This window comes from Ctenopharyngodon idella, chromosome 17 (assembly GCF_019924925.1).
Source record: "Ctenopharyngodon idella isolate HZGC_01 chromosome 17, HZGC01, whole genome shotgun sequence".
Lineage (NCBI taxonomy): Eukaryota > Metazoa > Chordata > Actinopteri > Cypriniformes > Xenocyprididae > Ctenopharyngodon > Ctenopharyngodon idella.
The window spans coordinates 32128380-32145398 of NC_067236.1; the positions used below are offsets into that span (position 1 = coordinate 32128380).

Genomic DNA, 17019 nt, shown 5'->3' on the forward strand with positions numbered 1-17019 from the left:
ATCTAAGGCTAATGTAGATCTTAACTGGCTGAGTTAGAAGGTGATTGACACTAAACTGTAGAAAATCAGTCCAGAGTCTCTCCAGCTGTCAATGTCATTGGCTGTTAAAGTCTTGTGTTGCTTATAATAAATTGACATGTTGATAACACACACATAAGCAGTCTTTCAGAATACTCTCAATTACATGTAGCCTAGATCAGATGCACACTACACGCATTAGTAAGTGTGGCGGTCACTCTGGGATGGGTGCACATGAGGCTGGGAGGGAAAAAAATCGGTATACTCACTACAAAAAACTAGACTACACCACTGATTTAACTAATCATCTAATACCATTAAATATAATTGTCTGTGTAATATGTGTTCTTTTATGAAGTTTCAGTTTTGTGTGTTCCATGCATGGATGGCTCAGCCAAACAGGCCAGTTAACTACTATCATTCATTTTAATTATGCAAATGCATCATTAAAGCGTCTACACATGTAATAAAAAATGATCAGTGATAGGTAAAACCAACCACTGATCTAAATGACATTTATATAGAAAAAACCAGACATATAGAGATCACCTCCAGCTCTGCTTCACGTGTCTTTATGCTGTGAAGGAAAGACTATATTGAAAGGGACTTTGTGTGAAATCTGCACTGAATTTTATCAAGGAAACATAAGAATAACTTTGATATTGTTAGTAATATTTCAACTGGACTAAGCAACTCAGGTTCATTTGATTATCCAGACATATTTTTTTTTTAAAATCATGATGATCATCAGGGTTTTGAGGAAGGTTTATTTGTTAATTTCCCAATCATCATTGTATTGCATTGCATTATATATTTTAAAACTACATATTTTATGGTCACTGAATGGCTTTTCTGAGGTAAATGTGACATTAAGTGACATTGCTCTCAAGCTGTTTTATTGATGTCTTTCTGCGGTTGAAGCAGTGATTGATCGATTACATGAGGCATGATTAATTTCAGTAAGTTGTTCTGTATCTTTCAACATTATTCTCATGTTCATTCATGTTTATTTGGTGCTGTAACTGGTAAAGAGGAACTGATAGGAAAAAACAATCAGTTCACGTGCTGCTAGAAATAATGGAGCCATACAAAAAAAAAAAAAAAAAAATGATCGAACTGCGCATGTTCATCATCCTGTGTGAATTGACTCATTAACAAAAAAAATTGTTAGTTTTCTTAGCTTTAAATATTAAGTTGGGTATACTAATCAATCTAAAATTTCACTTTATCCACTTGTTTGAGCTATCTCACACTTTTTTTTATCTTAAATAGTTTAATAAACTATAAAAACAGAGTTTTCCAAACAAAATGTTTACAGTGTTGGTTTTAATGAGTCGTTTCCTGGACATCATTTCTTTCGCCTTTCAGGAAACCCCACAACTGAGGTAAAAAACTTTTCATGTTTGCAATAATTCTTGCAATAATTTGATATAATGCATGGTCTTCTCTTCACACAAAACTTTATATCATAACAAGATTTGCTTTCTAGGATGTTATTTTGATTGTGGATTTTAGAGAGTAAAAACTGTCCCACAAAGGTTATTTCGGCGAGTGCTGTATATTGGTTTCAATTCTGTTCAAACGTTGTCTTGTGAAAAACCTCCCACTGTTGTTTGCTGACATTGTTCGTCCAGGACACAAAAACTGGAGTTTTTTTTTGTTGTTGTTGTTTTTACTTCAAAAAATGAACATTGTCTTTTTTGCCTTGTCTCACTCTGGGCAGGACAGTTTATTTGAAGCACTCGATTGTTGACCACCACTAACTATTTAAGTACTTAAACACTCCACATACAAATTTGATACCTACACTGTAAAAAAAATGCTGTAAAATTTACAGTAACTTATTGGCAATTTTGGTCTCCAGCAAGCCTGTAAATTAACAAGAGAACTGTAAATCAACTACAATAGTACTGTAAAAACACAGCTCAACTGTAAAAAACTGCAAAACAAGAGCAGCTGTGAATTTACATGTGACGTTTTAGTCTAATGATGATGATGATGAATCCAAAATAACAAAAGGATTTATTAAACAAACAAAACTCAGATTAGTGTTTTTACTGGATACTTGAACAAATAAACTATGTATAAATAAAGAGCAATAAATAAAATAGTATTATTATTGTCAATAATAATAATAATAATAATTTTCATTGTTCTTTAGTGTTTGATTCAAGGTTTTATAACATTATATGGAAGTTTCAATGCAAGTTTTGTTACTTGTATTTACCCTGAAGAAATCCTGATCTTGTTCTTTGAATCACATGTGATCATAAACTCCACCCTCTTCCAACACTTACCAGGAAGAGACTGACTTACTATTTCTCTTTTCTGTCATACTGACTCTCTTCTCTCTTGACAAAAGAAATAAAGAATCAGCGATCAGTGGAGAATGAAGAGAAACACTTTCAAGAAGGATTTTTGAGGCATTTGTTTCTGAACAGACAGCAGATCGTTGTGATTCTCAAGGTGATTCATTTTTAAAACTGTCGTTCAGAAAGTGAAAGTAAAGTTTATGTTGCTGGAGCTCAAACAGTGAAAATGGCTTCACTAAATGTTTCTGCTGAAGAGCTTTCTTGTCCCGTGTGCTGTGAAATCTTCAAGACTCCTGTTGTTTTATCATGTAGTCACAGTGTCTGTAAAGAGTGTCTTCAACAGTTCTGGAGAACCAAGAAAACTCAGGAGTGTCCTGTCTGCAGGAGAAGATCCTCAAAAGATAATCCTCCTCTTAATAATCCTCCAATTAATCTTGTGTTAAAAAACTTATGTGAGTTGGTCCTGACAGAGAGAAATGAGACGAGCTTATCAGGATCTGAGGAGATCTGCAGTTTACACAGTGAGAAACTCAAACTCTTCTGTCTGGAGGACAAACAGCCTGTGTGTTTAGTGTGTATTAATTCACAAAAACACGTCAGTCACACATTCAGACCCATCTGTGAAGTGGTTTCATCATATAAGGTAAGACAAATGACTCTTGCTTCTCATGTAAGTAAAGAATTTGTCCTCTGCATTTCACCCATTCAAGTTAGTGCACACACATTAGGAGTAGTGAGAAGAGATTCAGTGTGTCGCCGGAGAGAGATTGAGGTTCAGTCATTTCCGGTCGGTATTGAAAATCGAACCCGCAACCTTCGGGTTACCAGTCTGACTCTCTAAACATTAGGCCATGATTTCCCTTTACTTTGACTTGTAAAGAACAATAATTTTTTCATTTAAATCTTAAAAAAAATCTACATAAAACAAAGGCAACCTCAGTAAACACAGAATACAGTTTTTAACACCTCAGCAATGTGAAAAACTAATCGCCCCCTTCATCAGCAATAACTGCAGCCGAATGCTTGTGATAACTGGAGATCAGTCTTTCACAGCGCTGTGGGGGATTTTTGACACACTTTTCTTTGCAGAACTGCTTTAGTTCAGCAACATTGGAGGGTTTTCAATCATGAACTGCATGTTTAAGGTCCTGCTACATCATCTCAGTTGGGTTCAAATCAGGACTTTCCAAAACTGTAATTGAGTTTGTTGAGTTGTTCAGAGGTGGATTTACTCCTATGCTTTGAATCATTGTCTTGCTGCTTGAGCTTACTAATTTTGTTTTGGAGTCTCCTACAACAGGTTTACATGCATCTAAGGTCAAAAAACACTTTCATTTTCTTATAATTACATTGCACATCAACACATTTTTCAGTGATTCTCAAACGACTCGTCTGAAGATTCAGTCTCTCCAAATCCCTTCTGATTGGCCAGATGCCCCAGTCTGTTGTGATGAGAAGGGTATAGCTGCAGCCTGGAGATCTCCAAATGGGGGTGGGAGCTCCAAAATAGGGCGTGGCTTCCTCCCATTGACAGACACAGGCACATGACACACATGTGTGATCCCCCCCTCCAAACTCCACCCCGCAGCCAATTCTAAATATTTCATTGGTCATGTCAATCACAGAGCTGATTTCCTACAATGCTACAACAAATTCTAAACCCTAAACCTACCCTACACCCTTAATCAGTGAATTTGACTCCAAGGTGAATTTCAGTGAAATTGACTGAATAGCTTGCAAATGAAAATGGCAATTCAGGAGATAAGCAGTTAATAAGATAAAGATATAAGATTGCTGAGCCGGGTCATCCGTAACTTCCCGACTGGACCACACCGGACATTGCGCACAGCATCACTATATTATCACATATGATTATATGATCATATCACTGTATTCTCTTCTTCTCTTCACTGTAATCTGGTGTTTTATGTGTTTTTGTTCAATTCTAGGAGGAGCTCAATACAGCACTGAAGTCCTTACAGAAGAAACTTCGACACAATGAAGAAATGAAAGGAGAGTTTGAGAAAACAGTTCAACACATCGAGGTGAGGAAACAGAATCAGAGTCATTTTCATCACAGCTGTAGGATCACTATATACAGTTATGATCTGATATATTTAATATAATGGATTCCAGTTTATTATTTCTGTAAATGACGAGCAGCGATCTGCTTCTGGATCCGTTATATGTCGAGTTTATCTCTGATATGAATGATGTGAAGTGTTGATGTGTGTCGATTGAGATGATTGAAGTGAATGTGATTTGATTTCAGTCTCAAGCTGAGCACACAGAGTGTCAGATTAAACAGCAGTTTGAGAAGCTTCATCAGTTTCTCAGAGATGAAGAAGAAGCTACAATCACTGCACTGAGGGAGGAAGAGGAGCAGAAGAAGCAGATGATGAAGGAGAAGCTGGAGGAGATGAACAGACACATCTCAGCTCTTTCACACACAATCAAAGACATGGAGGAGATGATGAAAGCCAATGACGTCTGCTTTCTGAAGGTCTGATTTCAGATCATTGGTTGATCATTGGTTCATTGATTGAGTTCTTGATGATAAATGGTGTGTTTGTTCTGCAGGAGTTTCCCGTCTCAAAGGAAAGGTGAGTGATCTGCTCCTGTCTCTGGTCTCTCTGGTTCTGATCCAAAGCCACTGCAGTTCTGACTCCTGAATGTTCTTCCAGAGTCCAGAGCTCACAGCCGGATCCACAGATGGCTTCTGGAGCTTTGATTCATGTGCCGCGTTACTTGGGCAACCTGCCGTTCAGAGTCTGGAAGAAGATGCAGGACATCGTCCAAAACAGTGAGTCTGACTGCAGAAAGAAAGAAAGAAAGAAAGAAAGAAAGATGACAAGCTCCACTCTAGACGTCACATTAATTGGTTAAAATGTTAATGATCAAAACAAAACAATTACCACCCATTCATCAGAATTCATTCTTCTAAAATGTTACTAACAACATATTTCTGCCTCATCATTTGAACAAAATGCACATTGGATTGCAGTCAGAAGTTATTACAAACACTCAGTGGTGACTGATAGTGACTTTTAACAAAGTCTCTTTAAGACAAGTCATTTCACTCGGCGGCCATCTTTGAAACGCCTCTCGGGCATCCTGGGCATCATGCAGCTCCTATCTCTTTGAATGGGGAAACATCAAATTCTCCAACACTGTTCGCCAACCTTACGATTAAATTTCATATTTGAAATCACCAATGAAATCTAACAACATCCGGCTCATAAATTTAGTTTCTAAATGCTCGAATCATGACAAAAAAATGTATTTTTCAGGCTGGATCAAGCTAATGCGCATGCGCAGACCTAAATGCGCGTCTCTTGTGCCTCATTTCGGAGGCGCGCGTCTGACTGTTTCTATAGAAACCGGTGCTTCTAATGGCCGCTGCAGTGACGCGATGACTTTACAAGTCGGCGATTGGCTCTTATTTTGAAGGCGGGACTTATTCCGCCATATTGCGCGTTACACTTTCTCCCATTCAAAACAATACGAGTGACACATCTTGTGTTATTCTATAGTCTTTGCTTTTAAGTAAAAGTGTTGTATTAATCTCATTAATTATCATGTTAGCTTGAAGCTAATTGTAGCTAGTAATTTCTCTATTACCCATATACGATTATATTTCATGATGTATTTTATCAAGAGAAATCACATAAGTTCGTAAGAAAATGTTTAGTTTTCCAAAAAGATTTTTAATTATAGTAATATAATTTATATGGGGATCAGATGGATGTGGGAGAGCAAGCCATGTAATGCCAGAGTAAAGTAAAGCCACAACTTACACAACGTGTTCAGATCATCTTTTCTCCTGACAATGTAATGGCAATATTTCCATCCGCTGAATCTAGTTTTTTTCCATATTTCAAGCTCTCCTGCTGCACTGGTGACTTCATGTTCCTGTGCGAGTCGTGAAAATGATGAAAATAAATCTAGGAATTATTGGATTGTTGGATTTCAAATCAGTAGGGGTTGAGGCATCAAAAGTAACTAAGTAACGAGTTGTTTTATGGATGGTAACTGTAATATTATTACTGAAATCTTATTAGTAATTAGTTACACTACTAGTTACTGATGATAAAATGAGTGTGAAACTAATAACAGCACTGACAGCGATCAGAGGAACATGTCTGATGTGTTTGATCAACAGGACGAGTGTCATAATTCATAATAATATGTGTTGGTTCACTCTTGATCATTATATGAACATCAGAATAAAAGCATCTGTTGATTGTGTCTCATCAGCTCCTGTGATTCTGGATCCAAACACTGTGAGTCCAGATCTCGTCCTGTCTGATGATCTGACCAGTGTGAGACACAGCGGGAACTATCAACCTCTTCCTGATAATCCAGAGAGATTTGACAGTCTCTGTGTTCTGGGTTCAGAGGGGTTTAACTCAGGAACACACTGCTGGGATGTGGAGGTTAAAGAGAGTCAATACTGGGTTCTTGGAGTAACTACAGCATCAAACCAGAGGAAGGAATATGTTTTCTTCAGCACTGATGTCTGGTGTGTGTCGTACGGATGTACTGCAGGTTCTAGTTTTCGTGTCAAACAGAAGATTGATCGTGTGAGAGTGAATCTGGACTATGACAGAGGAACGGTTTCATTCTCTGATCCTGTAACTAACAGACATCTACACACATTCACAACCACCTTCACTCACACACTCTTTCCATTCTTCTGGTGTTATCCCTCTCTCAGGATCTTAGCGGTCAATAGTCAGTAATCGTTACTCCTGTAGGTCTGGATCTTCCTGCTTTCATCATGTTTCCAATATTTAATCCAGATCACATGAGTAAGAGTGCTGTTGATCTGAATATCAGTACGGTGGCTGTGATTGGGCCGTGATGATCACATGACTGATATCAGCACTACAGCAACACTCACACTCTCATATTTCATAAAACAGATCAATAAACAACAAGTTTCTTCTGCATCTCCTACATTTTCAGTGATTTCTTCCTTTATTATTCAGTTTCTTCATTTCCTCATTGAACGATCCATCAGGAGCTGTATTATTTGGAAAAAAGGTACAACAGTTAGCTTCATATATTTTACAAACACCTTTCTTCTGCGAATAACTAATTTAATGTTTGTCTGTTTTGCCATGTCAATTTACTTATGGGTCTCCAACTGTTCTCCCAAAGCTCTCAATGTGTTTTCAGCATGGTTAATGAGCTTCTGTTAATCACAATAAATATAATTGATATTTTTTCCACAAATTATCCACACAAATGTACTCAAATTCTGATTTTAGTTTTATTTTTTTCTGCTAATAAGCTGCTCTTTTAAAGGACTGGAGATCTCAGCATTATCTCAAATTCATGACCATCAATATTAACATCACGTAATTCCTGGTAATAACAGCATTTGTGTGTGTGCACGTATTACTATGATTACGGTGATTTCAGGACCCACAGAGTGATCTTATCTTTGGGCCTGTTTACACCTGGTCACATTTGTGATATCATGAGTTTGTAATTTTGTAATTACTACTTTAGACCTAGCCCTAAAAAAATGAACTATTGACCAGGATGGAGTGACCAGCACCATAGCTTTATCATTCACTTACTTCACTTACATTCACTTACTTTTGTTCTGTCAGTCTGTGATGGCATTCAAGGGCCTGGTGTCATGCTGTGACAGTGGTTTGACTCTGGATGCTGTTGTCTCTCTGCCTCTCTCCAGTCTGACTTTTGATGAAGCCACAGAGGAGGCTATTTGCATGATAACAGCATGTTTTCTTGGTCATTTCTGCATTGACTTAGTGTCGTGGCAAAAAATCAACACTGACTCTTACTGCATAAGAGACAAACTCATCCAATTGTCTTTCTAAAGTTTTATTTCTTGCAAGAACAGTCATACAGAAATACAAGTAGCTGCAGAGTGTAAGACAAAGAATGAAAGGAATTTGGTCATGACGCTGGGGGGAATTTGAGGCGGACTGTCACCGGACTAAGAATCTTGGTGACAGTGAACGGGCCAATGAATTTAGGTGCCAACTTATTACATACGGAGCGGAGCGGAATGTTCCTGGAAGAAAGCCACACTTTTTGTCCGACGACGTATATGGGGGGCTTCAGCCGGTGGCGATCGGCCTGGGCCTTGGTGCGCGCTCCGACCTGAATAAGAGTCTCTCGGGCTCTTCTCCACGTGTGACGACACCTCTGGACGAAGGCGTGAGCGGAGGGGACCGCGACTTCGGATTCCAGACTAGGAAAGATAGGTGGCTGGTAACCTAGACTACACTGGAAAAGCACAAGGCCCGTAGCCGACACTGGTAACGAGTTGTGCGCGTACTCCACCCAAGGAAGCTGCTGACTCCAGGAGGAAGGATTCTGAGCTACCCGACATCGCAACGTTCTCCCCAAATCCTGGTTGGCTCTCTCAGCTTGCCCGTTACTCTGGGGATGGAACCCAGACGACAAACTAACAGTCGCTCCCAGTAATCTGCAAAACTCCTTCCAGAATCTGGAGGTAAATTGGGATCCCCTGTCAGAAACCACGTCTACCGGGAGGCCATGAATACGAAAGACGTGATTAATGACAGTAACCGCTGTCTCCTTGGCAGAGGGTAATTTGGGCAAGGGGATGAAATGTGCCGCCTTCGAGAACCGGTCCACTACGGTCAAAATCACCGTATTGCCCTGTGAAGGAGGGAGGCCTGTTACGAAATCTAGCGCTATGTGGGACCAGGGTCTTGAAGGGACAGACAGCGGTTGAAGAAGCCCATCTGGGGAACGATTAGAAATCTTACCACGAGCGCAGACAGAGCAAGCCAAAACAAAATTGCGAACGTCGCGAGCCATGCAGGGCCACCAGAATCGTTGCTTAACCAAAAACATGGTACGACTAACCCCTGGATGACAAGCCAGATTGGAATCATGGCCCCATCGGATAACGTCTGAACGTAACCTCTCTGGCACAAATAATCGACTCGGCGGGCACCCGGGCGGAGGCGTTACCCCTTCTAAGGCCGTGTGGACCTTCGACTCGACCTCCCATGTGAGTGAAGAGACAATGAGTCTCTCAGGTAAAATACACTCGGGAGTGGACGGGCGCTCGGAACGATCAAAAACACGAGATAAAGCATCAGGCTTGATGTTTTTAGACCCGGGACGATATGATAGAGAAAAATCGAAACGACCGAAAAACAGAGCCCACCGAGCCTGCCTAGAGTTCAGTCGTTTAGCGGATCTGATGTATTCTAAATTCTTATGATCGGTCCAGACGATGAAAGGTACCCCCGACCCCTCCAACCAGTGACGCCATTCTTCCAAAGCTAATTTGACCGCCAGCAGCTCCCTGTTACCAATGTCGTAATTCCGTTCGGCGGCGGATAAGCGATGAGAAAAAAATGCGCAAGGGTGCATCTTATCGTCCGTGGCGGCGCGCTGGGATAGAACTGCCCCTACCCCCACCTCTGAAGCATCAACCTCCACCACAAACTGACGTGAAGGATCAGGGGCGACAAGAATGGGAGCCGAAACAAAGCGGCCTTTCAGATTGGAAAATGCAGCCTCAGCTGCATTAGACCACCTGAACGCCGTTGCGGTGGAGGTTAAGGCGGTCAGAGGAGCGGCTAGTTGGCTGAAATTGCGAATAAAACGCCGGTAAAAATTGGCGAATCCCAAAAACCTCTGCAGGGCCTTACGGGAATCTGGGATTGGCCAATCCACCACAGCATTAACCTTGTCAGGATCCATGCGCACCCCCTCAGACGACACGATATACCCTAAAAATGGAACTGACTGTGCATGAAAAACGCACTTCTCCGCCTTGACAAAAAGCCCATTCTCTAGCAGCCTCTGGAGCACTCGTCTGACGTGTTGCACATGTTCCTGGAGAGAAGAAGAAATATGTCGTCCAGGTAGACATAAATGAACTGATCGATCATGTCTCTCAACACGTCATTCACGAGTGCTTGGAACACGGCGGGCGAGTTGGAAAGGCCGAAAGGCATAACCAAGTATTCAAAGTGCCCTCTAGGGGTGTTAAATGCCGTCTTCCACTCATCCCCCTCCCTAATGCGAACCAAATGATAAGCATTGCGCAGGTCCAATTTCGTGAAAAGAGACGCGCCCTGCAGCCGTTCAAAGGCAGAAGACATCAACGGCAGAGGATAAGTATTCTTTACCGTGATGTTGTTCAGTCCTCTGTAGTCAATGCACGGCCGCAGCGACCCGTCCTTCTTACCCACGAAAAAAAAACCTGCCCCCGCGGGAGACGAGGAAGGGCGGATGATCCCGGCTGCCAGAGAATCAGAAATGTATTTCTCCATGACCTCCCTTTCAGGATTAGAAAGTGAATATAACTTGCCTTTAGGCGGAGAAGACCCTGGTACTAAGTCTATGGCACAGTCGTAGGGACGATGCGGAGGAAGAGAAGCAGCCCGGGACTTACTGAACACTTCCTTCAGGTCAAGGTACTCCTCAGGCACGTTTGACAGATTCACCGACGACTCCTGTAACACAGAACGAGACACAGAAGAACAGGCAGACAATAAACAAGACGCATGACACTGGTTGCTCCACTCTGCCACGGACCCCTGGCCCCACTCGATCCTGAGCTTATGTTTGAGAAGCCATGGATGACCCAAGACGACCGGATGAGTAGCAGATCTGGAAATGAAAAATGGCAACTGTTCCGTATGATTACCAGAAGTGATGACGGTTAAGGGCTCCGTGGCGTGTGTGATGGTGGGTAGCTTCTGTCCGTTAAGGGCGATGACAGTTATGGCATGTTCCAGTGGGTGGACGGGTATGTGCAGACGCGTGGCCAGATCGTAGTCCATGATGCTGCCCTCCGCCCCCGAGTCGACCAGAGCCTGGCAGGTGTGATGCCTCGATACCCACTGTAGTCTCACCGGGAGGAGTGTCGCAGACGAGGATTTATCCAAGGAAAGACCACCCGACAGTAACCTCGGTTCTACTGTCGGGCTCTGCCTTTTACGGGACACTCCCTAAGAAAATGTCCCGCCCCTCCACAGTACAAGTACAGTCCCATCTCTCTCCGGTGTAATCTCTCCTCCCGGGAGAGCGGAGCTCTACCCACCTGCATGGGTTCTGGATCGAACGGGGGACCGACCGTGTTACCTCCGCTGGCACCGCTCTCCTCCAGTTCTTCAAAGCGCGCTACGGGCCTCTTACGCGCCGCGCGTTCCTGCAAGCGGGCGTCCACCCGCAGCGCGAGCTCAATGAGACCGTCGAGACTGGAGATCCAGCTGGTAAATCTCCTGCTGAACACGGTCGGCCAACCCATGCAGGAACATATTCCACTGCGCCTCCTCGTTCCACTTGCATTCCGCTGCCAGGGTGCGGAATTTGATGGCGTAATCAGACACTGGTTGGATTCCCTGCCGCAGGTCCGCGAGTTTGCGCGTGGCCTCCCGTCCCGCCACCGAACGGTCGAAGACCCGTCTCATCTCCTGCGACAGGGTGTGGAACGAGGAGCAACACTGATGTTTGTTCTCCCACACCGCTGTTCCCCACAACGCCGCGCGTCCCGTCAGAAGCGTCATGACCAACGCGACTTTAGATTCCTCAGAAAAAAACGTGTTAGGTTGCAAAGAGAAATAAATAGAGCACTTCGTTAGAAAGGCTCTACAAACGTCTGGTTCTCCAGCATACCTCTCTGGTGCAGGAATGCGCGGTTCTTGTTGACTGCTGATGTTGGCGGATGGGTGGGGAACAGACGGTGGAGCTGGCGCAGTGGGAGATGAGAGATGTTGAACCTGGGTAGATAACTCAGCCACCTGCGCCACCAACGCCTGAACGGCGCGAGCAGTCGCCACCACTTGCTCGTCCTGATGATCCATCCGTTGAGCACTCCAGCTCAAATACTCCTGAAGATCCGACGACCTTGCTGGATCCATAAGTGGTCAGTTCGTTCTGTCAGGGAATGAACACAGACAGAGGATCCAAGTGCAAGAATAACAATATTTATTGACAGGAAAACGCTTTACAATAACTTCACTCCAAGGGTCAGTTGAGGCAGAGGCTGTGGCGTGCAGAACGGAGGCGTGCGGAGTGGCGTGGCACCGGGTGGCGCAGGGCTACAGCGGGTATCAGAGAACAAGGATAATCCAACCCAGAAAACAGGGCACACGATGAAAGTCCAGAATCCAAAAACCAGGAAGCAACACACAGAGAACACGACACCGGGAACAGCCTGCAACGAACTGACAAAGACCACATAAAGACACGCACAATATATACCACCCACTAACAAGACACGGCTGGCAACAGATCGCAATCAGACCATAACGGGTGACGCCCACACAATCATTCACTCACACCCAAACACACACACACACACACACACACAACACACGAGGGTGAGTAAGTGAATCCATGAACCGTGACACTACCATCCAGTGGCTCTCACTCCGAATCATGAAATGCTTTGAACGGCTGGTTATGGCCCACATGAAGGAGACCATTGACATTAATGTGGACCTCCATCACTCTACCCATAGGAAAAATGTATTGCTCAGTGATTGCTTTTCTTAAGCTCATGAGACTTAGTTGTGATTCTCATATCCCTGATTTTAGTATCAGAAGATTTTCAGATGTTTCTCCTAAAATTCCTTAGGAGAAATAAGAGTAGACAGAAATGAGACATGAGAAATATCTGAGAAAAAAAGAGTCAAAACAAGAAATCTCTTTATTGTAAAAATATTTTCAGAAGTTTTTTTTTTTTTCTTCTTAACTTTAATGGACAGGACAGTAGGATGAGAGACAGGAAACAATGGGAGAGGTGAGAAGGGAACAGGAGCAGGAAAGTACCTTTAGCTGGGATTCAAACTCGTGCTGTCTGAGGAGCTGCTGTGTCTCAATGTTGATGTGCTGTCCACAAGGCTAGAGCTTTCTCTAAGCTCGGGATACTAAGAGCTGATTATTCTCTTACATGTCTCATTTAGGTATCAGCTTTGTCTTTTGGTGCCAGCTGCATAAACTTAGCATAGCTGCATATTAACTTAAGAACTAGTTTGACTAAGTAGCAGTTAACCAAAGGGCAGTCAGTCTTACTTTCCTGATTCAAATTAAACAGATATACCTTTTTATGCAACTGACTTTAACATGTTATTACTAATATTGTAAATACCGAAACTATTATTTAAATAGCATTATACATTTCAGAATATGATTATGAAGGGATACTCATTTAAATTTATCTTCAATGCCCAGGATTGTATATGCAGCACATATTCCAAACAAGGGATTAGACAAGTGTGAGATGTTTAGGGTAAGATAGATACTTTCTTTATAGCAAATTTAATAGTGTAACAGTGCCTCAAAGTTGTTGCATAACCTTTTTTCTTCATTTAACATCGTAAAGTTTGTCTTGTACAACCCATTTTGCATGCATGTAAATATAGGTCATGTTTTCCTCTGTTAAGTCATTGTGCAGCAATACTCTTTCTACACTATACTTCAAATATGAGAATGCGTGTATTGTGCTTGATTGAAATGGTGTGAATGAATGAGATAGAAGCTACCCAAAGGGGAGAAAAAAAACTTTAACATCTCAAATGTTTCTGTTAGTCATAAAGGAGGTTAAATTAACATCAAATCGAGACTTTTGCTTGAGTCTCCTGCTTCTCACACTTGTCTCCTGAGACAAAATCTCAGCACTCTCAATGGTCTCTTAAAGGTTTAAAAGAGATCTCAGTAACATCACACACAGTGCTCAGACTTTTCTCCTCAGCTAGAGACTCTGAAGTTCTCACATTTGTCTCCTCTAAAGATTCATAGGAGATCTCAACATCACACACTGTGCTCAGGTTTTTCTCCTAAACTAACGGTCTGACACTTGTCTAGTTTTAGAAGAGACCTCAGTAACATCGCACATTGTGCTCAGATTTTTCTCCTTAGCTAAAGACACTGGACCTCTCACATGTGTCTCCTCTTAAAGTTTAGATGAGATCTCAACAACTTTACAAATTGTGCACCAATAAAGTAAAAAACAAACAAAAGAAACAGTCCATAATTTCAGCGTTTAAGCCTATATTAAGCAGAAGTGAAATTATGCAGAAATAAGGTTAACGTTACTCTTAATTGTAGATACAATAAGTAAGCAGTACAGTTTATGTGCATAGGGCAAATAATTTGGTGGTCAAATCTGCCCAAAAAATCACTCACAGCAGCCTCCCCTCCATTGAGGACATTTACACCAGCAGGAGCAGAAGCAGAGCGTCCTGTATTATGAAGGATCACACCCACCCACCAAACGAACTGCTCGACCCTCTCCCCTCAGGCAGGAGGATAAGAAGCATTAAATCAGAACAACAAGACTCAAATGCAGCTTCTTTCAGAGGCTGTAAGACTCATGAACTCCTGCTTTAGTGACTGATCTCTCTCTGTGCTGCTGCGTCATACTGTTGCTCTGGTTTAATATGATAATATGATGCACTGCTTTTTAAAACTTGCTGTTTACTTATTTATTAATAGGTTTAAGTTTCTCAGGTATTTCTAGTTTAATATCTTATTTTAAATTTAGTCTGTTAATTTTTTTTTTTTAACTTATTGTATGGATATTTGTATATTATTTATTTATTTATTTTATATATTACACTGCTACATATTTACATAGTACATATTTCGTTCTCATGTGTCAACATGTAGAGAATGACAATAAAATACCTTGAACCTTGACACCTACATAGTAAAAAATTGCTGTAAAATTTACAGTAACTTACTCGCAATTTTGATCTCCAGCAAGCCTGTAAATTAACAAGAGTACTGTAAATATAATTGTAGTGTAAAAACACAGGTCAACTGTAAAAACTGCAAAACGAGCAACTGTGAATTTACATGTAATGTTTTAGTTCAGTGAAGATGATGATGATGATGATGATGAAGAGTTTCAAAGTGGTTTAAATAACAAAAGGATTTATTAAACAAACAAAACTCAGATTGGACTTTTCACTGGATACTTGAACAAATAAACTATGTACAAATAAAGAGCAATAAATATAACACAAAGAGTATTTTTATTGTCAATATTTGTGTTTTGCATTGTTCTTTAGTGTTTGATTCAAGGTTTTATATCATTATACTTGAGAAAGTTTCAATGCAAGTTTTGTTCAAATTTACCCTGAAGAAATCCTGATCTTGTTCTTTGAATCACACGTGATCATAAACTCCACCCTCTTCCAACACTTACCAGGCAGAGACTGACTTATTATTTCTCTTTTCTGTCATACTGACTCTCTTCTCTCTTGACAAAAGCAATAAAGAATCAGCGATCAGTGGAGAATGAAGAGAAACACTTTCAAGAAGGATTTTTGAGGCATTTGTTTCTGAACAGACAGCAGATCGTTGTGATTCTCAAGGTGATTCATTTTTAAAACTGTTGTTCAGAAAGTGAAAGTAAAGTTTATGTTGCTGGAGCTCAAACAGTGAAAATGGCTTCACTAAATGTTTCTGCTGAAGAGCTTTCTTGTCCCGTGTGCTGTGAAATCTTCAAGACTCCTGTTGTTTTATCATGTAGTCACAGTGTCTGTAAAGAGTGTCTTCAACAGTTCTGGAGAACCAAGAAAACTCAGGAGTGTCCTGTCTGCAGGAGAAGATCCTCAAAAGAGCTACCTCCTCTTAATCTTGTGTTAAAAAACTTATGTGAGTTGGTCCTGAAGGAGAGAAATGAGACGAGTTCATCAGGATCTGAGGAGATCTGCAGTTTACACAGTGAGAAACTCAAACTCTTCTGTCTGGAGGACAAACAGCCTTTGTGTTTAGTGTGTATTAATTCACAAAAACATGACAATCATAAATTCAGACCCATCAATGAAGTGGTTTCATCATATAAGGTAAGACAAATGACTCTTCTTTCACATGTAAGTGAAGAATTTGTCCTCTGCATTTCACCCATTCAAGTTAGTGCACACACATTAGGAGTAGTGAGAAGAGATTCAGTGTGTCGCCGGAGAGAGATTGAGGTTCAGTCATTTCCTGCCAGTATTGAAAATCGAACCCGCAACCTTTGGGTTACCAGTCTGACTCTCTAAACATTAGGCCATGATTTCCCTTTACTTTGACTTGTAAAGAAGAGTAATTAGTCATAAACACAGATATCACTGTAATGACGGGTCGGCAGAATGAGGATCCATTTGCAGCTTTATTAAGATAAACACCAAAGCAGACAGGGGCAAAGGCAGAGACATAAACAGGGGCAGGCAATGGTTGAGGCAGGCGGCAGACAAACACAGTAGAGTCACAGGCAAGGATCAGGGCAGGCGGCAAACAAACACAGTCCAAATAACAGGCAAGGATCAGGGCAGGCGGCAAACAAACACAGTCCAATAAACAGTCCAACGGCAACAGAAATACAATCCACAAGAAAACGCTCAGTAGTGATCACCGGGGCAAATCAAGACTTCGCAAAGAGTGTGTGTGTGTGTGTGTCTTAAATAGTGTGAGTGTAATGAGGTGCAGGTGTGTGCGCAATCAGTCCCAGGAATGAGGGCCTATGGGAAACGTAGTCCGAATGTAAACCAGTCAATATTCAGATGACGGCTCCCTCCGGTGGTGCGGAGGAGGAGGCGCGAGAGCCACATTCGTGACAGAGCCACCCCCCCACCCCCCCCCCCCCGCGAGCGGCTCCAGACGCGAGGAAGCGGGCACCGGGGTCTACCGCGTGGTCGAGGGGCCGGTCTCTCCGGATGCGTCCGAT

At 41.9% G+C, this 17019-nt stretch overlaps 2 protein-coding genes across 13 annotated transcripts in view; both read left to right on the plus strand.

The window, feature by feature from the left end:
- The first annotated feature begins 2255 nt into the window (after positions 1-2255).
- The window catches only part of LOC127498631 (E3 ubiquitin-protein ligase TRIM35-like), a 69905-nt gene continuing 55141 nt past the window's right edge, over positions 2256-17019 (plus strand). For 4 of the 12 annotated variants that reach the window (XM_051868230.1, XM_051868229.1, XM_051868227.1 and 1 more), the window contains exon 1: positions 15690-16156. In XM_051868230.1, coding sequence (XP_051724190.1) covers positions 15755-16156 — 402 coding nt within the window. In that variant the 5' untranslated portion in view covers positions 15690-15754. Of the gene's footprint in view, positions 2974-4279; positions 4376-4602; positions 4834-4910; positions 4934-5014; positions 5134-6587; positions 7088-15689; positions 16157-17019 lie in introns of those variants that run through there. The other 8 variants (XR_007925933.1, XR_007925932.1, XM_051868223.1 and 5 more) reach the window with 4 other exon arrangements.
- The window catches only part of LOC127498633 (nuclear factor 7, ovary-like), a 56627-nt gene continuing 55141 nt past the window's right edge, over positions 15534-17019 (plus strand). The window contains exon 1 of the mRNA XM_051868232.1: positions 15534-15682. The gene's annotated coding sequence lies outside the window, so the exon portion shown is untranslated. The remainder of the gene's footprint in view (positions 15683-17019) is intronic.